The sequence below is a fragment of the Podarcis melisellensis genome (genome assembly GCF_964234715.1).
Source record: "Podarcis melisellensis genome assembly, chromosome: 12".
Taxonomy (NCBI): Eukaryota; Metazoa; Chordata; class Lepidosauria; order Squamata; family Lacertidae; genus Podarcis; species Podarcis melisellensis.
The window spans coordinates 8,847,789-8,871,631 of record NC_138544.1 but is presented as its reverse complement, the minus strand read 5'-3'; the positions used below and the strand labels follow the sequence as shown (position 1 = coordinate 8,871,631).

The 23,843-nt window shown below is 43.0% G+C and overlaps 1 protein-coding gene and 1 long non-coding RNA gene across 6 annotated transcripts in view; one reads left to right on the top strand and one right to left on the bottom strand.

Annotated features, from left to right (window-relative positions):
* The first annotated feature begins 5,921 nt into the window (after window positions 1–5,921).
* GOLGA4 (golgin A4) overlaps window positions 5,922–23,843 on the top strand; it is a 52,923-nt gene continuing 35,001 nt past the window's right edge. For 2 of the 5 annotated variants that reach the window (XM_081930968.1, XM_081930965.1), the window contains exons 1-9: window positions 5,922–6,254; window positions 9,467–9,559; window positions 12,129–12,227; window positions 15,500–15,562; window positions 16,002–16,316; window positions 17,386–17,433; window positions 18,123–18,179; window positions 22,141–22,239; window positions 23,032–23,170. In XM_081930968.1, coding sequence (XP_081787094.1) covers window positions 6,156–6,254; window positions 9,467–9,559; window positions 12,129–12,227; window positions 15,500–15,562; window positions 16,002–16,316; window positions 17,386–17,433; window positions 18,123–18,179; window positions 22,141–22,239; window positions 23,032–23,170 — 1,012 coding nt within the window. In that variant the 5' untranslated portion in view covers window positions 5,922–6,155. Of the gene's footprint in view, window positions 6,255–9,466; window positions 9,560–12,128; window positions 12,228–15,499; window positions 15,563–16,001; window positions 16,317–17,385; window positions 17,434–18,122; window positions 18,180–20,458; window positions 20,695–22,140; window positions 22,240–23,031; window positions 23,171–23,843 lie in introns of those variants that run through there. The other 3 variants (XM_081930966.1, XM_081930967.1, XM_081930969.1) reach the window with 3 other exon arrangements.
* On the bottom strand, window positions 16,171–20,327 carry LOC309380949. The gene is made up of 4 exons (XR_014173212.1): window positions 20,079–20,327; window positions 18,066–18,224; window positions 17,307–17,404; window positions 16,171–16,294 (listed from the first exon to the last, which is right to left on the bottom strand). It is a non-coding gene; the product is annotated as an uncharacterized lncRNA (long non-coding RNA).

Below are 23,843 nucleotides of genomic sequence, written 5' to 3'. Positions count from 1 at the left end.
AGTCTTACTTTATTTTAAAAACAAAACTGGTCTGTGTTACCTGAAGTCACTTACACAGTTGTTTTTAGGCTCTGTATGACAATATTTCTGTTTCCTTATTGCCACTTAACTGTAAATATTTAATGCATGGAAGGGGAATCTGTGGCTGGCTCTCCAGATGTTGGACAGGGATGATGCAAGCCAGAGCCTAACAACATCTGGAGGACCACAACTTCCCCATCCTTGGTTTAAGGACTGCTCCTTACATTGTTCATTAAACAAATGTTGCTCTTATGTACATACTTATAGTACACACTATAAATGACTTGGTGTCAGGGCTGGCCACAGCTACTGGTTACATTTACACAGGGTGGAGCAAGCTCCACAATATATCAAGTAGCTGCATGTGTATAGTGCGCTTTCCTGTAAATGTTGTGTGTGTGGCAATCCCATCAAACTGCCTTCTAGGCAAAAGGTGTGTAGTCTTGCATGCACGGTTACAGCTTCTCTAATGCAGCTGCTAAAACTGCATGAGAATACCTGGTTGGGTTCTATCTGAAGAGGGCATGAGCATACCTGTCCATTTTGACTCTGGAGCAACTGTTGTCCCTTTTTCTGTGCTCACATTCACCATGTAGATTAGAAATGCTAAGAAACATGTACAAGGAGAATCCTTCAGACAAAGGCAAATCACAGTAAGGCTGCAGGAAACAAGCATTTCTTTGGGTGGTCCAGTACAAACTTGTAGCATTGGCATCTGTCAGGGAACTGCCATCGGAGCCAGAGGCGGAGGGAAGGCTCCAGAGGGATGCCGGAGAGGGTCCCAGTAGGGAGAGAGGCAGCCCATCTGCTGGGGAAGGAAATCAGCGTAGCACCAGTGGAGAAGGGGGGCAGATGGGGGAATCGGCGAGGGGGCTCCAGGACTCCTCGCCGGACACCAGCAGGGAGAGCATGGGTCCTCCGCTGCCCACACCCTCCCTGCGCAGAAGGCTTCCGCGCAGGGAGAGTAGGAGGAGACTTGGCGTCAAAGAACTTCTTTGCTGGAAGAAGTTCAAGAAACGCCCACTGATGGATTCTGCCAGCGATTGAGACAGCCACAGGCGAGTGGCTGTCCGGACAGAAAGGGTTCACTCAGGCAACCCAGCCAGGTGTGGCACCGATTTACGCACGAGCAACCCCTAGAACCATTACAGCATCTTTCCAGACCATGGGCATAGTCAGGATTTTTTTTGGAGGGGCAGGAGTTTTGTTGGTGGGGGGACAGAACCGACATGATTGGTCAGTTAGTTAAGTGTTTCTATTGTCTTACTTCATGGTTAGGCAAACTAAGGCCTGGGGGCCAAATCTGGCCCAATCGCCTTCTAAATCCGCAAACGGTCTGGGAATCAGTGTGTTTTTTACATGAGTAGAATGTGTCCTTTTATTTAAAATGCATCTCTGGGTTATTTGTGGGGCATAGGAATTCGTTCATTCCCGCACCCCTCAAAAAATATAGTCCAGCCCACCACAAGGTCTGAGGAACAGTGGACCGGCCCACTGCTGAAAAAGTTTGCTGACCCCTTGGGGGTTTTACTTGGGGGGGAGCAACTGCCCTTCCCTGCCCTCACTTGGCTACGCCCATGTTCCAGACCCATCCCATACATACACTCTCATGCGTCATGAAAGCGAAGTTTCCATTTTAATTCTGAAATTAATTATCTATATTTCTGAAATTACATTATGACTCAAACTGGGGCTTTTCGACCACGCCCCCTTTTTGTCATTTTTGTTTAAACACAACATCCAGCCTGAAGAGGATTTCTACCAAGTTTGCTGTCTAGTTTGTAACTTTGTGGTTGGCTCTAATATTATCATCTTGCTAATGTTTTGATTTTTATGGTGCAAACATTTTATAATAAGAATGCATCCAATTGACCCCAGCAAACCTCGTAAGTCTCCATAAATATCCTCGAAGCAGAATTTACTATTTACCCTTAATCCTTCCCCCATGGTATCAGCCTGGGCTGGCTGCATTGGTTCTCTGGGCCCCAGCAAAATGTATTCTCCTTAAAACGCTTCGGTCCTTCAAGCCTCTAGTTTATTAAGATATCTGTATCTACTATTCACTACTATTTATTTCTGAACTTGCAGGAGTGAAGGAGGTGAATAGCAGCAATAGCTGTTAAATGTATATACAGTGGTGCCTCGCAAGACGAAATTAATTCGTTCCGCAAGTCTCTTCGTCTTGCGAGTTTTTCGTCTTGCGATGCACGGTTTTCCATAGGAATGCATTGAAAATCAATTAATGCGTTCCTATGGAAAACGCCTTCCCCCGACCTCTTCTGGCGGGCGGCATTTTAAAATCGCCCGGGACAGCGGAGGACTTCTCCGCTGTCCGGGGCGATTTAAAAGCCCCTGGGAAGGCAGGCAGGGGGGACAAAGGCTTTCTCGCCCGGCCGCCCGGCTTCGGGACATCGTTCCGATGCCGGGCGGCTGGGGGAGGCGTTCCTGCCCCACCGCCCGGCATCGGGACGATGCCCCGATGCCGGGCGGCGGGGGGAGGCGTTCCTGCCCCACCGCCCGGCATCGGGACGATGCCCCGAAGCCGGGCGGCGGGGGGAGGCGTTCCTGCCCCACCGCCCGGCATCGGGACGATGCCCCGAAGCCGGGCGGCGGGGGGAGGCGTTCCTGCCCCACTTCCCGGCATCGGGACGATGCCCCGAAGCCGGGCGGCGGGGGGAGGCTTTCCCGCCCGGCCGCCCGGCTTCGGGACATCGTTCCGATGCCGGGCGGATGGGGGAGGCGTTCCTGCCCCACCGCCCGGCATCGGGACGATGCCCCGAAGCCGGGCGGCGGGGGGAGGCTTCAAAAGCCGTCCGGGGGCTTTTAAATCGCCCCGGACAGTCCCGGGGCGATTTAAAAGCCCCCGGTTAGGCAGGCAGGGGGGGCAAAAGTCTTTGCCCCCCCTGCCTGCCTTCAAAAGCCGTCCGGGATAGCGGGAAGCGCTTCCCTGCTATCCCGGACCGCTTTTAAAATGCTGGCGGTGGGGAGCAAAGCCTTTCGCCCCCGCCGGCCTTCCTGGACCTCTTCTGAAGTCCGGAGGGGGGGGGGAAGGCTTTGCTCCCCACCGCCAGCATTTAAAAAAAGGTCCCCGAGATTTCCCTATGGGCTTTCGTCTTGCGATGCAAGCCCATAGGGAAAATCGTCTAGCGAAGCGTCGCAAAAACCGAAAAACCCTTTCGTCTTGCGGGTTTTTCGTCTTGCGAGGCATTCGTCTTGCGGGGCACCACTGTAACTTCTTTCATATGACAGCTAATATTTTCATTTTGTGAGAGCTACATATTGGCATTAATGTGTTGTTTTTAAAAAAATATTTGTTTGAACATCCATCTGTATGTTTTCAGCATTTCATGATTGACACTGTCATGCTCATCAGAGAAAAGGATTTATTTATGATTTGTGAAGTGGATATAATTTGTATAAGGTATGTGGTGGATTTTTTGTTTATGTTTTTCCTGTATATATGTGCAATATGAATAAAAATTTTAAAAAAGAGAGAGAAAAGGATTTCAAATGATACCTCACTTTTTCTGCTTACACAAATAGGCAAGATGAATCTGGACCCAAGAGAAGACAACAAGAAACCCCACAAACCAATTAACAGTGGTTAATACCATAGACATGAGCAGGTTTTTGCTAGAAAGATGAGTTGTTGTTATTGAGGTACTATACTATGCACAGATATTATGCCCGAAAAAGTAAATTATCACTTTAAAAACAAATATAGATGCTAACTAAAGCAGGTATTGTATCTGAAATGATGATAGGGGAAATAAAAACTTTTGTTGAAGTTTTATTCTTTGTGAATTTGGGGATATACATTCTAGTAGACTACCACAGAATACATGGTGTCTCTGTGTGTGCAAGGTTTTCTAAATGAAGTTTAAGCAACACTTGAGATATGGTCTCACTTTCCCGAATGTAACAGCTGGTTTGTCAACTGGCAATTTGTGTCACCACAATGGAATGTCTAGTTGGAATTATTTTTTGCAATGAATTTTATTATTATTATTCATTTCAATACTGCAGAGCCCTACCTAGGCCCAAAATCTTATCAAAGAAGCTTCCCCCAGGAGAGAGGCGCTGCCTCTCACCAATTTTGCTGCTGTGCTGGTGGCATGGAAACAGAAAACTTTCCTGCAAACCAGCCAAATGGTGGAGATGTCAGGCAACAGGACATCTCCATTTGGTTGCAAGTGGACCATTCACAGTCGCAAAACACACCTGGAGTATTTCATACCCTCCAACATTTCTCCAATGAAAATAGGGACATCCCATTCCATAATGGTAATTTTATTATTTATATCCCACACATCTTACTGGGTTGACCCAGCCACTCTGGGCAGCTTCCAACATATACAATAACATAATTAAACATTAAAAAACCTTCCCTATACCGGATTGCCTTCAGACGGCTCAGGAGTCAGATAACTCCATACCTTCCAACATTTCTCCTATGAAAATAGGGACATCATAAGAAAAAGCGTGACATTCCGGGATCAAATCAGAAACCCGGACGGCTTCTATAAATCAGGGGCGTCCCTGGAAAATAGAGACACTTGGAGCGTCTGGAATTTTGAACACTGAGAGGAATGGGAAGTAAAATATGCTCCTTTGAGGAAATGGCATCACGCAGATCCCTCTCTAGGGATGCGGGTGGTGCTGTGGTCTAAACCACAGAGCCTAGGGCTTGCCGATCAGAAGGTTGCCAATCCCCGTGACGGGGTGAGCTCCTGTTGTTCGGTCCCAGCTCCTGCCCACCTAGCACTTCGAAAGCACGTCAAAGTCCAAGTACGGTCTTGTTGCGTTTGCTTCAGGTTAAATCTTTTCAGGTTGTGTCCCGCAATAACCCAGAAGTAACAGAATGGGTTGCTTCCGGGTTTCGCCGCTCGCGCAGATACTCAAAATGACGTCATGTGCATGCGCGGAAGTGGCAAAACGCGACCCACGCACGGGCTGGTTGCGTTCTGCTCATGTTGCGAACGGGGCTCCAGAACGGATCCCGTTTGCAACCAGAGGTACCACCGTAGATAAATAGGTACCACTCTGGTGGGAAGGTAAACAGCGTTTCCGTGCGCTGCTTTGGTTCACCAGAAGCGGCTTAGTCAGGCTGGCCACATGACCCAGAAGCTGTACGCCGCCAGCTCCCTCGGCCAATAAAGCGAGATGAGCGCCGCAACCCCAGAGTCTGCGACTGGACCTAACGGTCAGGGGTCCCTTTATCTTTATAATAATAATAATAATTTATTATTTATACCTTAGATCCCTCTCTACCAATTGCATTGTTTATGGTGTGAGAATAATAATAATAACAACAACGATTTGTTGGGTCTCTGGACCGTAATAAATATTGATGATAATAATAATAATAATGGTATTTATTTATATGCCGCCCATCTGACTGTTGCCCCTGCCACTCTGGGCGGCTTCCAGCATCAAACACAGGAAAGCACCAAACATTAACAACTTCCCTACACGTGGACTTAGCCCCTTTCTCATGTTAGGCAGCAAGAATACGCGTCTGTTAGGTTTGGCTGCCGCTCTCCCAAACACCCCACACCAAATGCATTCCGTATCAAACTCCTTTCTCTTCCCAAGCCATGTGCCACTGTTGTCCTGCATGATGGCAGGCGCTGAGCATCCCTCCCCATGCATCAGGCGTAAGGGAAAGTCCGGATCAGGCCCCATTCCACCTGCCGGAATTCCACTTCCGAGCTGCCAAACCTTACGGCGGCCGAGGCGAATCGAACTGTCACGTCGCCCGGAGGAAATTTGGGCCTCGCCCTTCGCCGTAGCCACTCCACCCTCCCCCTCCCCATTACGCTTTCGGAACCACGTCGGCCGCGCATGCGCGCTGGCCCTGCTTACTCACCTGCCGCCGGAGGGAGCCCAGCGAAGGGGCGGGGGTGGGCAGCAGGGTCAGCGAAAGCGGCGTCAGCGGCCATTACGCCCCTCCTCCTCCGCCACCTCGCGCCGCCTTGAGCGGGGGGGGGGAGAGGGAGGAGCAGCGGCCGTGAGGTAAACCCGAGGGGGAAAGACGTTACCGGCCTGGGCCGACCCCACCTGGGCCCTGGAAGAGGCCGAGCGCCCTCGCCTTTCGCCTCAGCCCGGCCCAGAGCTCCTCTTCCCGCGCTGCCATGTTCAAGAAGCTGAAGCAGAAGATCAGCGAGGAGCAGCTGGCGCCGGCGGCGGCGGCGACGCGGAGTCCCGGCGGCCGAGGCTCCGGCCTGGCCCAGGTGAGGCGAGGGCGGCGGCCTTGCGTGGCTCCTCTTCATGCCCTGAGAGGGTCTCTCTCTCTCCCCCCCCCCTGCGTGCCCCTGACGTCAAGCGGGAGCGCGCTCCCCGCCCCCTCCCGACCTCCGCTGCCTTTGAGGGAGGCGGGGGCCGCGACTTGTTTGCTTGTTTGTTTGTTTGGAGCAGGATATGCAGAACTGCGACTGGTTTTGTGGAGCAGATTGACACGTCTAGCTTTCCACATGGTTAAGTTCAAAGACATAAAAGAGTAAATATGGGTGGGCTTATGGTGATTTACTCTCTCCCATTATGTCACATTTTCTCTATATTCTCTATATAATTTTCTCTATATTCTCTATATAATTGCAGAATAGGGGGGCCAGCTTAGCCTAGCGGTTACTTTGCAGATTCACCAATTGCTTAACGGCAGTTCGAGACCCCTGCCTGGCTTTAAATAATAATAAAAAGAATTGCAGAATAAGATAAACTGATGGTGTTGGATAACATGAGCATTTGTATGTTGGTGTGCGTGAGGAGGAGGGCTGCCTCTCACCGCTGCGGCCTGATCCTGCGCGCACTTCGCTCGCCTTACTGGGTGCGGGCGGCCGTACTTCCTTCCACGCAGGTGCGGCATACACAGGACAGCAGCCTCCGTGACCCACCCCGAGCTGATAACGTTTCTGACACCAGGGGTAGGGGGTGGGGTGGAAGGATTTAGAAGCGTTAGAAGGGACCCCGAGGGTCATCTAGTCCAGCCCCCTGCGATGCAGGGATCTTCATGCCCGACGGGGGGCTCGAACCCACGGCCCTGAGATTAAAAGCCTCATGCTCTACCAATTGAGCAATCCCAGCGGTTTTAGTTGGATTTAGTTGGGGTCCGTCCCCCTGTCCCCCCAGGAGGGACCTGAATATACTACTTAGGATTGTAGCCTGGACTTAACAGGTAGTAAGGGGTCTGTCTGTCTTTCTCTCTCTCTGTGTGTATTTTTGTGTGTGTATGTACAGTATATACACACACAAATATGCACACACAGAGAGACCTACATACACATACACAAATTCATATACATATAACATCTGTATAGACATACGTCCGTGTGTGTGTGTGAGAGAGAGAGAGAGGGGGAGAATCATAGAATTGTAAAGTTGGAAGGGACCCCAAGGGTCATCTAGTCTAGCCCCCTGCAATGCAGGAGTCTCGACTAGATCATACATGATCGTTGGCCATCCAACTGCTGCTTAAAAACCTCCAAGGACGGAGAGTCTACCACCTCTGGTGGGAGTCTGTTCCACTGTCAAACAGCTCTTACTGTCGGAAAGTTCTTCCTGATGTTGAGTTGGAATTTCCCTTCTTCTAACTTGATATCATTGGTTCGGGTCCTAGCCTCCAGAGCCAGAGAAGACAAGCTTTCTCCATCCTCTGTGTGACAGCCCTTTAGATAGTTGAAGATGGTTATTCAGTCTCCTGTCAGTCTTGTCTTCACCTGGCTAAACATACCGAATTCCCTCAACTGTATATAAAGCCCTGTTGGTTACAATTATAATTGTGCCTAGTCCATGCCTTAAAAGACCAAATGCAGCACATCCACTGTCTGCACCTTCTTCTTTTTTTACATTTTAAAAATCTGAGCTAGTAGCACTATATTTCATTCTGTTAGTTCTTTGCTGTACAAAGAGTTCGTTCCAGCCCCAAGCCCTTCAAAGACAGAACATCCAATGCACAGAAATTTCTTTTTACATAGACAATTGCGGAGGATGTCTTTTGATATAATCTCTGGTGGCAGAAGCGGTGAGTGCTTGAAAGAGGCGGAGCCGGTTGCTGCAATCCCTGCTGGGAATCTGGCAAAGGTGGAGCAGGATATGCAGAACTGTAACTGATTTTGTGGAGCAGATTGACATGTTTCACATGATTAAGTTCAAAGGCATAAAAGAGTAAATATGGGTGTGCTTATAGTGTTGGTATTGGATGGTTACATGAGCATTTACCCCCAAGTGATCTGTAATTCTCAGTTATCACTTTATTGTGGGGGGTGGGAGGGAGGGAGAGGACTCTGAACTCTACAAGCTTCAGCTCCCGACACCCCTGAATTCTCATCAAATCACAACCCCCCTTCAAGTAGTTAAGAGGTTGTATCCAAAAGGTGAGGAAATCTCCCTTTCTGTAATTTGAACACTGGTGAGTTGTAGTTGGCGGGGCTTTCTTGTACTGTACATCTAAACTTGGTACAGAGTGTTATGAGCAAATTTGTACTAATTAGGTTTTTGTGTTCATTGAACTTTCATTGCAACATTAAGCAGCATACTACATGGTCTATATATGCAGAATAATGAGGTGTTTAAAGTGCTGAGATGGGAGACTGGATTACAAAATTGCATCAGTTTCTGGTGGAGAATACTTTTTTTGAATGCATGTCCATATCTTAAAGATTAATCTCATCCACAATCTTGAAGATTAGCTCATCAGGAAGAGATTTGTGTTGGCCTTTTTGCTACTGTACTGATTTGTAGGGAGTTTTTTTCATGTAGGATTGTATTGAAAATGTGATCACCACTTGCTGTCTGAACTGGTACAGTCAGTTCTACTAGCATAACGCATAACCACTTTATTCTGCTGCATGTTGTGTTTCTTTAGTAAATTTCTGCCCCATGTTTTAGCAGTTCTCTTGTGGTGACTGAATAAAAAGAAAAAACACGAGCAGAACAATATAGAATAAAACAGTGTAGCTGCAGGAGGTAATGATGGCAGATTAAAATAGCATTTACTGATTTTTGAAAGGTTTTAGAAAAGAGAAAGTATTTTTCTTGGTGCCAAAATTACATCATGGAGAGAGAATTCCAGAAGCTGAATCCTAGAAGGCCCTGTCCCTGATTGCCATTCACTTTGCCTCTGAAGCCATGGGCATCTGAAGAAAGGCTTCCAAAGAAAATTTAAAGCATAGGCGGGTACATAGGCAATATTTGACAGGATGGATGGTGACCAGCCCATACATCTAGATTGTTACTTGCTGTGTTGCTCTTGAATGAAATTGCTGATCAGTTAGTTTTGGTCTGTTTGGCATTCCAGTTTCAGGGTTATGGCCTACAATCTTGAAATCCTTGTTATTGCAACTTGGTGGCAGGTAGCCCAGCTAATGGGTGCATGTAACACTGCATATGGTCAGATTGCTTGTGTGTAGGGACTAGCAGTTCTTCATTTCTGTTACTTCTTTTGCAGGGATCCTCTGCATCTTCACCATCGACTTCCAGGAGTAGAACATCTTCACTTGAAGAGCAAAATGATGAAGGCACTTTAACTCCCAACAGAGAGGTAGGTGGAAACTTGTTGCCTGAAAAAGGGTGCACCCCAAAATGATCAACCACGGGAAAAGTTGAAACAGTACAGCGAAAATCTATGAAACATTCAGAAAATTGCATGTTAAAAATATATTCGTCAAAGGGTAAGTCTATCATACAAATCATAGAATTGTAGGTTTGTAGAGTTGGGAGGGACCTCAAGGGTCATCTAGTCAACCCCCATGTGCTGCTGGAATGAAGAAGAGACATAATGCAAGATGATGAGCACCCAAACTTGAGAATAGGATTGCATTGTTAAGGGGTTGAAGTATAGGGGCTCCTAAAACAATCTGGGGCTTGTTTTCTGTTTAATTTTGTACCTTTAGTTTGTTCAAGGGGATGACTATTCCAAGTACATATTTATCATTTCTGTCTGTATTGCACACCACTCTGAAGGAAATTAACTAATTCTGTTATGGGCTTTTTATTACTTACCATTGAACAAATAATTTCTTGTGAAGAGGAGAAAAAGGCATTTTTCATTAACACTGTTTCTTAGGGGCCAGGATGGAAGCTGGGAAAGAATGGAGTGTGCAAGTGTACAATCCACTTGCTGTTGACATTTTCTTAGTCATGTTTTCACATTTAGAGGAGTTAGGGAGGAGGGACAGAGCAGGGTGTTGAAACAAGGGAGCAAATCAATTTTTACCCAATTCTCTTTTCTTTACAGTCCTCCACTGGAGGGGAGGATGCAACAGAATAGGGGAGATTCAGGATTGATCAGTGTGTGTAGTTTGAGAGGAAGAATCCTCATTTCTTACATGGGCTGCTGTTTATCCTGCTTTTATTCCTGTTCATTTGTAGAGTGACAGTCAAGTTGCCAAACCTTACTTTCATACACTTGATTTTGAATAATTATTAGGGAATAGAGCAAAGGACAGCTTTTGCTAGTTAGAGTAGAGTCAGTTTATCAGTTTTGTGACTAGCAGTCTGATACCATCAGATTAAGTTGGCAAGCAGACTTTAGTTAAGTCTTTATTAATTTGGCATATGACGCATTGCCATCTTTTCTGCAAGCCACTATTCTTCTTGACATATTATTTCTTTTGGCGAATAATGCACAGAGCAGGGGTCAGCCTGAATTTAGTATTCAGCATGATCACACATAATCTGTTAGCGCATTCAGCGTTAATGCTCATAGCCACAGTAGTTTAGAATAGCCTTTGCCAACCTGGTGGTCTTCGGATGCCTTGCGCTACCACCTGCCCCAAACAGATGTGCTGTCTGAGGCTGGCACGAGTTGTAGTTCACATCTGGAGTGCACTAGCTTGTTAAAGCTAGTTTACAGACTTATACGATTGTCATGCACTTTTAAAATAATTCCTGAGTTATTGTGTATATTATAGTTGAAAGGTTTGTTTACAACTTACTTTACTAGTTTAGAGAAGTAAAGGAAAAATCCTGCGATTATAATTTATTGTGAGGCATTCCCTCTTTTCTCTGCTGTTGATATGTATATGCTTATACTGCTATCATCATTCATTTAAATAATTTGGAGTGGAATAAAATACATTGGGTAGTGCATGTTAAAAATTAGATCTTCGCTCGTCATACATTCCTAAAACAAGGATGATAATTAGTGAATTCTTGGAATCATAATTTAGACTATTGCTGTGGTAGTCTCTAATCCAAAGCTCTTTCCCCATTAAGTATTGACTTGTAAATATTGTGACCATGGACATATACAGTGGTGCCTCGCAAGACGAAATTAATTCGTTCCGCAAGTTCTTTCGTCTTGCGAGTTTTTCGTCTTGCGAAGCACGGTTTCCCATAGGAATGCATTGAAAATCAATCAATGCGTTCCTATGGAAATTGCCTTCAGACCAGGTCCGGGGACAGTCTGTCCCCCGACCTCTTCTGAAGGCTGGGGGGGGCGGACAAGGGCTTTTCTACCCACCCCCAGCATTTTAAAAAAACCCCGGGACAGCAGAGGACTTCTCCACTGTCCCGAGGTTTTTTAAAATGCTGGCGGGCGGCAGCGAAGGATTCGCTGTCCCGGGGTTTTTTAGAATGCTGGCGGGCGGCAGCGCTGCCGCCCGCCAGCATTCTAAAAAACCCCGGAGATTTCCCTATGGGCTTTCTTCTTGCGAAGCAAGCCCATAGGGAAATTCGTCTAGCGAAGCCACGCAAAAACCGAAAAACCCTTTCGTCTTGCGGGTTTTTCGTCTTGCGAGGCATTCGTCTTGCGGGGCACCACTGTATGTAGATGATGTTTAAATATGCAGATGATACTTGACAATACACAATTATTATCATTTTAAAAATTTCTAAAATAAGGCTTATCAGTTTCTGTTGTTTATTCTCTCATGTCTGTATAAATGCATACATCTTGGCTGGTTTGGTTTGAGTGCTCTGTTCCACTTTCAGTGTGTCCTACTTAATAACTTTCCTTGATGCTAGTGATACATACTTTTGCAGTTTTTGTAAGCATTATGCACAAACATTTCTGAATTCAAACTGCAACATGCTTTTGTGTTCCTTCCCTTTACCTTATTACCATGTTTTATTTTTCATTTCCTTGCTTTTTGCAATGAATGACACAGCTGCTAGCTGGGATGATCTCAGAGCCTGCTTTTCTTTCTGAGTATACTGTCTTTGCTTTGGATCCCACCAAACGACATAAGCCACAGAGTGAAAGTGTGGTGAGTCCCTGCCCCTGTTCTGTCCCTCATAGTGACACCCTGACTTGGACAAGAAGATATTATAGGGGAAAACCAGCGCTTCTTTTGGTTTATAGTCTCACTAAAGCATACTGAGTGCCGTATTGCTAACCCTGCACTAAAATTCAGGGCATATTTTTGCTTAATCAAGAGTTAAGCAAACCAAGTTATATGATAACATCGGCTTAATTTAACATATAAATTAACATTGCTTTGCTTTCAGGCATTAATCACAAAATACCTTTGTAGTATGGGTGATAATTTTAGTGTGTGGTTCTTTTAATTTTTAAAAAAGCTTTGCCATCTCCTTTTTCTTTATAGTAACACACCTGATCTTAATAAAAAAATTTTTTTGCCTGGTATCCTTGAGAGTATTGAGGAACAATTATTTTCTAGCTCTAGTTCTGTGAAGAATATGTTTGGCACTTGCTCAGAGAGAGGTTACAGAATGAGGACAAGCAGGAGGATGAAGAGTAAGAACATGAGAAATGGAATTGTTGCTCCCTGATGTACAAAGGGTTCCTTTTGCTAATTTGTTCCATTTTCTTTTTTGACCCTGTTAGAAAGGATGGGTGACTGAGAATAGAAACTTCCCTTGGAAATTAATCATTCCACTGCAATCCTTATGTCACCATCTTCAGTTGGTGCCCTTTACAATTAGAACAAGCAGATGAGGCCAAAATTAGGTTTGGTATTTCAGGCCAGCTTGCCTTCTTATAACTTAACTTCAAATTGCTTAAAAGAACGCACTATGATGGCATTTGGACATAGCATCCACAGTATTTGCATACTGTTGGAATGAAGTATATATAATAGAGGAGAAATGCTTTCCATAAGTTGCTTTTCCTTTTCATTGTTGAGCTAGTTTCACCTGCAGCAGACAGTTTAATTTTTTTAAAAAATGTTTATAATTGTAAGTAGACTCTGTATTACGTTCTCCCAGGGACATCCATTGATACTATGAAATCTGTAAGCTCCTTTTTGTATTAAAGTTCTTGCATCTATCTGGGACTAAATTAACTATGCAGCCTGGATGGCACTGGAAACAAGTATTGGCTGGGCCACAGAGGAAGCAAAGTTCATGCAGACGGGGTGTGACCGTGAGGTTTGTTCCACATATTTAGATTTCTTAAATTACATAAGTATCCCAACCTAAATGGATTTTCTCTGATGTAAGTACCATTATATTTGACAGAGTTGTTTAAGTAAGCATGTTTAGGATTATGGCCTTATTTTAATTTCCAGTTCAATTGAGTTACAATTTGTATGTGAGAAGTACCTTTAAGTAATCACATGGGTCCAGCAGTGGTTGGTGATGAGATGAGCTACTTGTTTGGAGTGGCACTTACTTCCCCTCTGTTGTCGCCTTTGCAAATCTACTAGTAAGCTGGTTTAGGGCAGACTGATTCAGTATGAGAATGCCGTTGTTTATGCACAAAAGTCCTGAAGCAAGCGGGGAGCATTGATTACACCTCAGTGAGTTGCTCATTGCTTTATGTTCTGGGTAAGTTTTGAATTAGTGTTGAATAATAGAATCCCCCTGGCACTTTTTGAGAACACAGCACGATAAGGCAGGTACAAGAAAGATGATTCAGCTGGCTGGCCGAATCCAGAACCAACTCACCCTCAGCTGACCACATTGACAGAAGGAAGAGGCTGCCCATCTGTCAATTACCTGATGTTATGTGACATCCGGTGATCCAAAATCCAAGCTGTGGGAGCAAGCAGGAGCTTATTTCTGATCTTAGTGTTGTGGTTCCAGGCAGATCCTTCTCTCAGATCTTAGTGATAATAGCTGTCTTTCATTTTTGTTAGTCTCGGATAGGAGACCAACCTACTGGATTGCTTCCATTGGCTAGTTCACACTTAACACTAAGCCAGACCCTGACTGAGCATGATTGTGTGAGCATGTGAGTATTTATAGCAGAAATTGCAGCATGTCCATTCCTCCTGTGGTCCTCCTACTGCTGTGCTACGCAAAATTAAGCCATGGTTTGGCTTAGCATCACATCCAAACCCAGGTCTACTGTTTTCCTCAGTCAGATAAAAGAACAAACCCTGGCTACAGCTTGTAGTTTGTCTGGAAAAAGACAAATGGGGTGGGGCTAGAAGCAAGAAAGTAGGAGAAAAAGTTTAATATTCAGTAATAAAAGGACAGTAGAGACAGTATAATCAAGGACTGCATTTCTGATGAAGGACCTGAGAGGTCTAAAATGAATATGCTTCTAATCCCCAATATATTTCTCTTTGTTTTGCTTATTTTTCTGACAATATAATATTTTTAAATGTGTGGGCCCAGTGAGTTTAAAGCAGAAGAGGGCATTGGACTGGTGCTCTGTAAATAGCAGCCTCCATGCCTTGTATCAAACACTGTTGAACCCGAGGAGGCTTTGCAGAGCAAATTGTGAGATAGATGGATGTCAAATAAATGAAAAAAATTCCAAAAGCCGTTGGACGTACCCAAAATAGTTTTTTGGATCTTGGCTAGTATGGTTAAGCAAAATGTAGTATAGGAACTACTAAAAACATTGCATAGTTTATGCTAAATGTTCATTATAGTAAGTAAACCATTTTATATCTGAAGAATGCTGTGCAACTTGTAATAATCTCTGAAAAATAAGTTTGGATTTGAGAGGAATCACATTAATAGCTTTATTTTGAACATCTTTTCACCCTAAAAGTGCATTTTCCAAAGAAATGGTTGAAATTACAACATTCAAAAGGTGTAAGTACTAATCTTCATAGTTATTTTAATGGGATTTTTGTGTAAATAAGACTGATGTTGTTATCAGCAAACTTTATTTCCCCCCATTTAGTTCTGCCCTGCCATCTCTGAAGACTTGTATAGGGAATGATAATAATCCAAAGTTGTATGAAGTAGAATGTTTTTGTGTAGGGATTTTGCTGGTCATTCAGGAGACCTCAGAATCAGGACCAGAACTGTGCTTGTCAATTAGCTTTGGAGATTCTTCATAAGGAACACATCTTATGATAAATTCTCTATACTTTTTCATTGTTGGGCTAATTCATGTAAGCACAATTGCTTTGTACTTCTGTATTATGGGAGACTTTCTGGTTAATATGCTTGTTTCAATTCGCATGAATGCATCTTAATAAGCAGTTGCAAAGTAAAAGTACTAATTTACTAAAAAAAAAGTAGATTGCCATGTGTATTATTTATATACTGTAAAATTGCTACTTAGGACATTGTGTTCTAATTTTTTTCTGAAATGTTTATTTTTTTCAACTTTTAGAATGTATCTAAGCAAGCAACACCCAGCACTAATAATAATGAAAGTGAACCATCTTCCCCACAGGTATGTAGCACACAATATATATTTTATTTTATTTTGTAGCTATTGACTAACTTCTCGTTTGTGTCTGTAATGTCTTGGTACTAAAGCAGAGGCAGCCAAATAGCTTGATACTTGAGCTTCAGAGTGTCTTAGGAAATACATTATTTTTATGCCTCTTATATTTTACTGTCTCATCAAACTTGCCCAATTCAATATAAACTATATTTTACCAGTTCTGGAAATGATCTGTTTGTTAGATAAATAAATAAATCAAAATTTATTCATACACTGATGGGAGTACTTGTACTTCCTAAGCGTCAAAGAAAAGTATTTACTTTTGGAAGTACCGGTAAATTTATACTGGCAGTGTAACACTTTACATGTGTGCCAGTATGTTTTGTTTGGTGTGTGTTAAGAAAATGTGGTCTAGAAACTCAGGCAATGTCTTGTGTATTCACAGCCTAGTGATGTCCAGTCTTTTGCACAGAAGATTCAGATTCGAGTTCCTTCGATGGAATCATTGTTTCGAAGCCCCTTAAAGGAAACTTTGTTCCGATCCTCTTCTAAAGAGTCTTTAGTACGGACTTCTTCAAGAGATTCACTGAACAAACTGGACTTTGATTCTCCTGGTCCCATGTTTGATCCACCATCTGATGTGGAAAGTGAAGCAGAAGAATTGCCCGGAAATGTAGACAGCCTCCCCAAGGAACAGCTGCTGCAACGGTTGCGCAGGATGGAACGAAGTTTAGGCAGCTACAGAGGAAAATACTCAGAGGTAGGAACATGCTTGAGTTATTGAGTGAGCCATGTGAAAAACTAATGTGGGAAGAACTAACTGAAGGTGAAACATGCATCTGTTAACAGAAATTTAGGGTGTCCCCCCACCCTGCAGCCTCCTTTGCCCTCCCTGTTCCTCAACCCTCTGAAGCAGGTTTAGGGTGTGCTTTGATGAAGTTTACACTCCAGTAACCAAATATATGTTAAAGTCTCAAAAGATGGTAGACTTGCAGGTCCAATTCTGAATAACTGAGGAGTTAGGGAAGGCTGTATCTTGGCCCCTACCCTATTTGATCTCTTTTTATCTGACCTCCCATTATTTCTTCAGAATGTAACCACTAATATCCCTTATTTAAACAATATCCCAGTTTTTTTTATTACTTTATGCAGATGATGCGGTAATTATCTCACTTTCCTCTTTGGGCTTAAAAATATTATCTAAGAGTTTCTCAAACTTTTGCTCTATTAATAACCTCAAAATTAACTATGATAAGACAAAAATTATGCAATTTACAAAGAGAGGGAACCCCAAAAAAATGGATAATCAAAGGATATTTAATACAAGAAGTTAAATATTTCAATTATCTGGGAATTGTATTTAAAAATAACATGAATTGGAACACACATATCTGTGCTGCAATAGCTAAGGCTGAAGTGTGCTTTGATGTATACAGTGGTACCTCGGGTTACATACGCTTCAGGTTACATACGCTTCAGGTTACAGACTCCACTAACCCAGAAATAGTACCTCGGGTTAAGAACTTTGCTTCAGGATGAGAACAGAAATTGTGCTCCGGCGGCGTGGCAGCAGCGGGAGGCCCCATTAGCTAAAGTGGTGCTTCAGGTTAAGAACAGTTTCAGGTTAAGAACTGACCTCCGGAACAAATCAAGTACTTAACCCGAGGTACCACTGTATTATAGTATAGTAAATTCAAAATGTATTGGTGAACATTTTCATAGGGGGTGAGAAACAATAAAGCTCAATGACCTGGCGAAAGTACATTGGGTTTCACAGTAAACAATTTGTATAGACTTCTTCATTATCAGCTGTGTTTTACGCTTTTCAGCTGGTCACTGCCTATCAAGCTGTGCAAAGAGAAAAGAAAAAGCTGCAGGTAAGAAAAAAGACTTAGGATATTACCTGAACATTTTTTATAGCCTTTTCTTTGCCAGGTGAAACTTTTAAGGGTGTAACTTTAAATTGTGTCCAGTATGCAACAGAGAGTCTTTAAATATGGTTGTAATCCACAGAAGTGTTCCTTTCCCCTGACGTGACCGTTTCCCTGGAGTCTCCTTCAGTCAAGCTCCAGTAAGCCTACCTGAAAACTAGATTCCCTGCACCCCTAAAGGCTGTTATTTCTGGCCTAAAATTATTTTGCCACTGATCATGGCCATCACAAAAACCTCCTGACCAGAGGCAGAACAGTGATGACAAAGACAAGTGGGAATTAGAATTGCAATAATGTGCTTGTCTGTTTTAGGAACACTGTTAATAGGAACAATATTTTGCAGAGCTTGCAGTCTTCAGGAATTAAAGGAGATAGCACAAAATTAAACTGGAGCAAGGAATGCCAAGGAGGGAAATGTTGGAGGGATAAGGAAATTAATTCCTTAAGTTTAAGGAAGTACAAACGGCTTCGTGCTTAATTTACGTGTAGACATTTCAGATTTGTATTTTAGGGGAAATATAGCTCTTGAACTGGAGCTTGATTTGTAGTGGCAATGCAAAGCAGAAATTGTTACTCACATGTAGCTTTTATGTATTCAATATTTCAAAAATCATCTTTTCTCTGTTTGTTTTTAGGGAATATTGAGCCAGAGTCAGGATAAAGCACTTCGCAGAATTGGTGAACTGCGGGAGGTAATACTTAATTCCCGTTGTGCATGTAATCTTATAACAAAAAATCTGAGAATTGAGTTTACATGTGACAGTAATAAAGCGCAGTAATAAAGAGTATTCCCGTAGTCAGCATAGGCCTTATGAAGATTTTACGAAAAGCAAATATCTTTTCTAATATCTTAGGAGTAATTCTCAGTGAATGGACATTTTCTGAATAATTTAGCACACACAGTAGAATAATAATTGAGGCAATCAAAACAATAACTAATATTGGTATATTATATTAACTAATATATATACTTTGTAAAAGCAAATCAAATCAAATATTGATGATATTGGTATAGAAAACATGTGTAAAATAGTGAAACCATGGCCATTCACTGAATAGATCAATATGAAAACAGTCAATTTTTCATAAGGTAAGTAATACGTAGATCTAACAGCGCAGGCCTGGCTTCAAATAAGCTTATTTTTTTAGGTGCAAATAATCTAGTTACTGCTTTCAAAGGTAGTATCGCAATATAAAAACTGTTTAGTGCTGGTCTATTTAAGGTCATATATACAATTGTTTAGCCAAGTCTAGTTGGAGTATTATGCATTTTGAGGGGGAAATTGTAACATGATCTCCCAAATTAATTGCCAGGAGACAGATGGCCATAAGGAAAGGGAACTAGAAATATGTTTTCCTTGTTACTTCAGATGTATTCCCTAGATTGTATGTCTTGCCACTTTCACAATTAATGTTCATTTAAACAACCATTACCTTAATTACTCCCCACTACCAATACTGGTTTTATGGCCAGTTATCAGGGATGATGGGAGTTATAGTCCCACAACAACCGAAGGGCCACGGGTTAGCCACCCCTGCTTTGCAGTGTTAGGGTTATCTCCAGTGGTGTCGCTGATTTTGACAGTACGTTTTCAGTCAGCAGAATGGGTAGGGAAGCAGTTTCCTAGAGGTGTACTAGGGAAGGGGCAAGAGCTGAAAAACTCTTCCTCCTTTTTGTGAATGGAAGACTTAGCATCAGCTGAGAGACAATCCTCAGATTCTAACAAATATTGCAAAGCCAGAAATCTTTGAGTTGCTTCCCTATTTCTATTCATTTTTCTGTTATGTAAATTAAGTTGCCAATCTCTGTTCTACTGTATGAACATTTGTTTGCAACTGCTTAATGAAGTTAAAGTGTTCTAGCACATCATTTTGTACACTAAAGCCCACTAATTTATTGTGACGAACCACAGAGCCTAGGGCTTGCTGATCAGAAGGTGGGCGGTTCGAATCCCCGCGATGGGGTGAGCTCCCGTTGTTCGGTCCCTGCTCCTGCCAGCCTAGTAGTTTGAAAGCACGTCAAAGTGCAAGTAGATAAATAGGTACTGCTCCGGTGGGAAGGTAAACGGCATTTCTGTGCACTGCTCTGGTTCGCCAGAAGTGGCTTAGTCATGCTGGCCACATCAACTGGAAGCTGTATGCCGGCTCCCTTGGCCAGTAAAGCGAGATGAGCGCTGCAACCCCAGAGTCGTTCGCGACTGGACCTAATGGTCAGGGGTCCCTTTACCTTTATTACTTGTGAGTGCTGCAGGATTTGCAGCATTGCTTCTTGCAAATGCATGTAAATAAATCCACTTTCTATTGTGCTTTCTACCAACTGAAGAACCATTCCTTAAAGAACGATGCGTTCTGTTACTGCTTAATAAATGTGAAATAAAAGTAGTAAAGTTGATGCTAGCTTTGCTAATTCATATTCCAAAGTGTTTGCAAAATTGTTAGTGTCACTTTACGTTATTGATGAGTGTGTAATGGACAGTAGATACCTAAGATAGATAATAAAGGTCCATGAACATTGGTTATTTGATTTTATCAGGTAACATTGCAATGAGCTTGGATTTTCTGTTTGTTTGAGGGAGCAAATGAACACTTACTCAAAACAGCAGGGGACTCTCTATTCCCTGAACACTTTGCTCTGTTCCAGTGAAGCTGCAGCATCATTTGACATAACTGCAATAAATGTAGATATTTATAGTTAAGGATATTTAGAAATCAAAATAATGAGCAATGTGTTTAAAGTGGGACAGTGACATCAGTCACTACAAAGAAAAGAATACCACAGCAGTTGTCAATATTCCTAGCTATTGGTTGACTTCAGGATATAATCTGCTGTTGAAACTAGTATGACACATTCTGCATGCAAACTGTCACAGTGATGTCACTGGGTTCCGCCTGGTTATGTTCAACTAGGTTGCCATAGCATCAGTGACCTCCTAAGGTCATGAAGTGTGCACATGTTAACCAATCTGGTCTGGGGTAATTTTAGGTGGCTGATGTGTTTAGATCAACGATAAGACAAATGATTTTAGGAGATGACTTGGCAAATACAAGATGTCTTCAGATATTGCCAAGCCCTTCCCCAATTCTTTTCAGCAATCCTTGTGGAAGCATGTATAGCTGTTCTGTGCAGCAGTATTTATGCCTTTTAATCCCCCTTCTTGGATTACAAGAAATTGGCCCTCTTTTTTGCCATGTGGAGTCTTAATTCAGGTATGTGTATATTTTGCAAATAGTGACTTAATATCATAACATGGTTTTTAAGCATAGACTCCAAAGCATTTCATTCTATAAACACTCACATTTTATGAGGAAACAGCAAGAAACTAGACCTTCTAGCTATTCTGTTCATCACAATTTTGGAATGCTGAAAAAGATTTCTCTACAGTCTTGTCAACTGGCCACAGAAAAAATTGGCCTAGCCATGTGCTGTTGTTAGTTTTTTCTAGCTCTTGTGTGTTTACCATCGGCTCGCTATGTTGGTGGCATGGGGCTGTTAAAATGAAAGTTAAAAGGGTGCTTCATAAGTTGGCAACCCTGTTGCTCTATGAACTTCATTAGGAATTAGTATGAGCTGTTTCACATTTCTCCACTGTTTGAGTAGCAAAAATCTTACTAGCTGCAGTCAAGAATTTGTCACAAGAAAATCATTACCTATATACATTATCGGGGAGGGGATTGTAAACAGTGACGTCAAAAGGAAATAAATGCAGAAATTTGCAGTGATGATTACAATATGAACAGTGGTCATTCAGAAAAAACATAGCGAAATGAAAACCAGTTGTTGATAGTAAAGTCATTCTGGCATTGGTTGTTAACTAACATCATCATTTCAATTTCTTACCAGACCTTCAACCATACTTAAGGGACTGAGTTGTTTAGGCCTTGAAACACTAGTGTGAACACCTTGAATTGGGCCTGGAAACAGGCAACCAGAGAAGCTGCTTTATATGAGTTCTAAATTGAACCTCAGCCAGTAATCTGGCTGTTGTATATTTTAGATCAGCTGAACTTTCCATGTCATCTTCAAGGACAGCCCCAGGTAGAAGCAGTAATCCAGTCTTGAAGTTATCAGAGCATGGAGTATGTGGCAAGATCTCTGTCCAAAAGGAGACATAGCTGGCAAACTAGACATAGCTGGAAGAAGCACTTCTAGCTACTGAGATAACCTGAACCTCCAATGGCAATGCTAGATCCAGGAATGCCCCCAAGCTATAGATCTAATCATTCCAGGGGAGTGCAACCCTGTCCAGAAAAGGCAACTTCCTGGACTTGAGACCTTAGAACACATCAGACCTCTGCTTTTGCAGAATTCATTTTCAGTTCTTCAGCCCACATCCAGCCCATCACTATCTCCAAGCAGGGGTTTAGTACTTCACCTGCCTCTCCCAGATAGAACAAAGTAGAACAATCAGAGACTTAGGTGTTATCTGTGTATTGGTGACAATTCATTCCAAATCTGATTTTAACACACAGCAGTTGCATATAGATATTGAATATAATGGGGGACAAGCTGGAGCCCTGTGGGGCACTACAGGAAATCTCCCTGTCTGAATAGTGTGCTTGAGAACCCTTCTTGCAATGTAGGGATAACCCCCTGATTAAGCGGTTTTATTATTATCAATTAGAAATATTTGCAAAATGTATGTTCTATTTAAGGAACTCCAGATGGATCAACAGGCCAAAAAACATCTTCAGGAAGAGTTCGATGCATCTTTAGAAGAAAAGGATCAACTCATCAGTGTCCTGCAGACTCAGGTATCTATGTTTGATCAAGAGAGATGCTTCCAAAGTACCCTGGAAGAACAGTTACTTGTCTTTTCTTACACACTGAGTGTACTAGCTTTGCCAAGAGATAGCATAATCTTTCATTCTGTCTAAATTATCTGTTTCATTCTTTCTAAGTCAGTTTCCCAATTGTTTTGTTGATGGGTTCAGGAGAGAGGAAAAATTGAGGATGGAGAAAACTTCTGCTTGGTCTGCATTTTGGACCAAAATTTACACTACCTTAACAGATGCAAAGTTGGGAATGTAATTGTCCAGATTTTAAACATGTCAGAATCTTACTGTCATAAGCATTGTGCAGATCTAATGTAGGGGATCTTGGGGAGGAGTTGGAGCTAGATGTCACTAGGAGAGTCCTAGCAGGATGGGAGAGGTGAAATTCGGGACCGCAATAAGTGCCTGATCCAGGGGAAGGGGTGAAGAACTGGATCCAGAGGAGGGACCAAGCAGGTTGACAGAGGAGTGTTCCATCCCTGTGACATCACACCTCTAATCAGATACCTCCTGCACGCAGTGTTACCTCCTGTCACTCCTCTTAGAGTTGTTCCTCTGTGTCTCATCTGGGGCCCCTCCCACCTGACCTTATCTTCCTCCTCTGTCTGCTTCTGTCTCACCAATATGCCTGCAATGGGCCAGCAGCTTTTCAGAATTCTGACATTATGCTGTAGTTCACCTGTCAGCAGCCAAGTGAACATTTTAATTATATGTTAAGAAATGTCAGACAGTAGCTGAATAAACAATTATATTACTTTGTTGTTTTTGCAGGTATCATTACTGAAACAACGATTGCAAAATGGCCAAATAAGTATTGAGTTACCTGATCCAAATGTTCAGACTCAACCAGAAGTTCAGAGTCCAACAAAAGATTTAAACACAGAGAATGCTGTGCAACCAGAGAGTCCTGGTAGGTTGGTGTAGTAGAAAAAGAGTGTAAATATCTTGAAAATAAGATACTAACAATCTTGTGCTTTCATCTCATCAAGTTCTACTGAATAACTATGTTTCCTAATACAGTGGTACCTCTGGATGCGAACGGGATCCGTTCCAGAGCCCAGTTCGCATCCTGAAGCGAACATAACACGCATCTGTGCTTGTGCGGGTTGCGTTTCGCCGCTTCTGCGCATGATGTCATTTTGAGCGTCTGCGCAAGTGGCGAAACCCGGAAGTAACGCATTCTGTTACTTCCGGGTCGCCGCAGAGCAGAACCCGAAAATGCTCAACCTAAAGCATATTCATCCCAGGGTATGACTGTACAGATTTCCAGTTCAGTGTTGGTAGGGCTTTACAGCTGCATTTTAGATTGTTAATAAAATATTGATGTTAAGATCTCTTACTGAACATGCAGGGGGTTTTAAGTACTTCCAGACGATGTTACTATGAGAGCCCTACAATAGTATTCTTCATTTATTTAGTTCACATTGGCCAGTATCCAGTGCCTTGTTCCATTAGAATTTATGCTTGTACAACAAAAATTCCTTTTCCTCCTGCATGCACCCCTTTCTCTCTGGGAGGAGGGGCAAGATGTTGCTAAGGTAAGATGTGCTTATCAGGGCTCCGCATATTCCCTTTCAGTTACA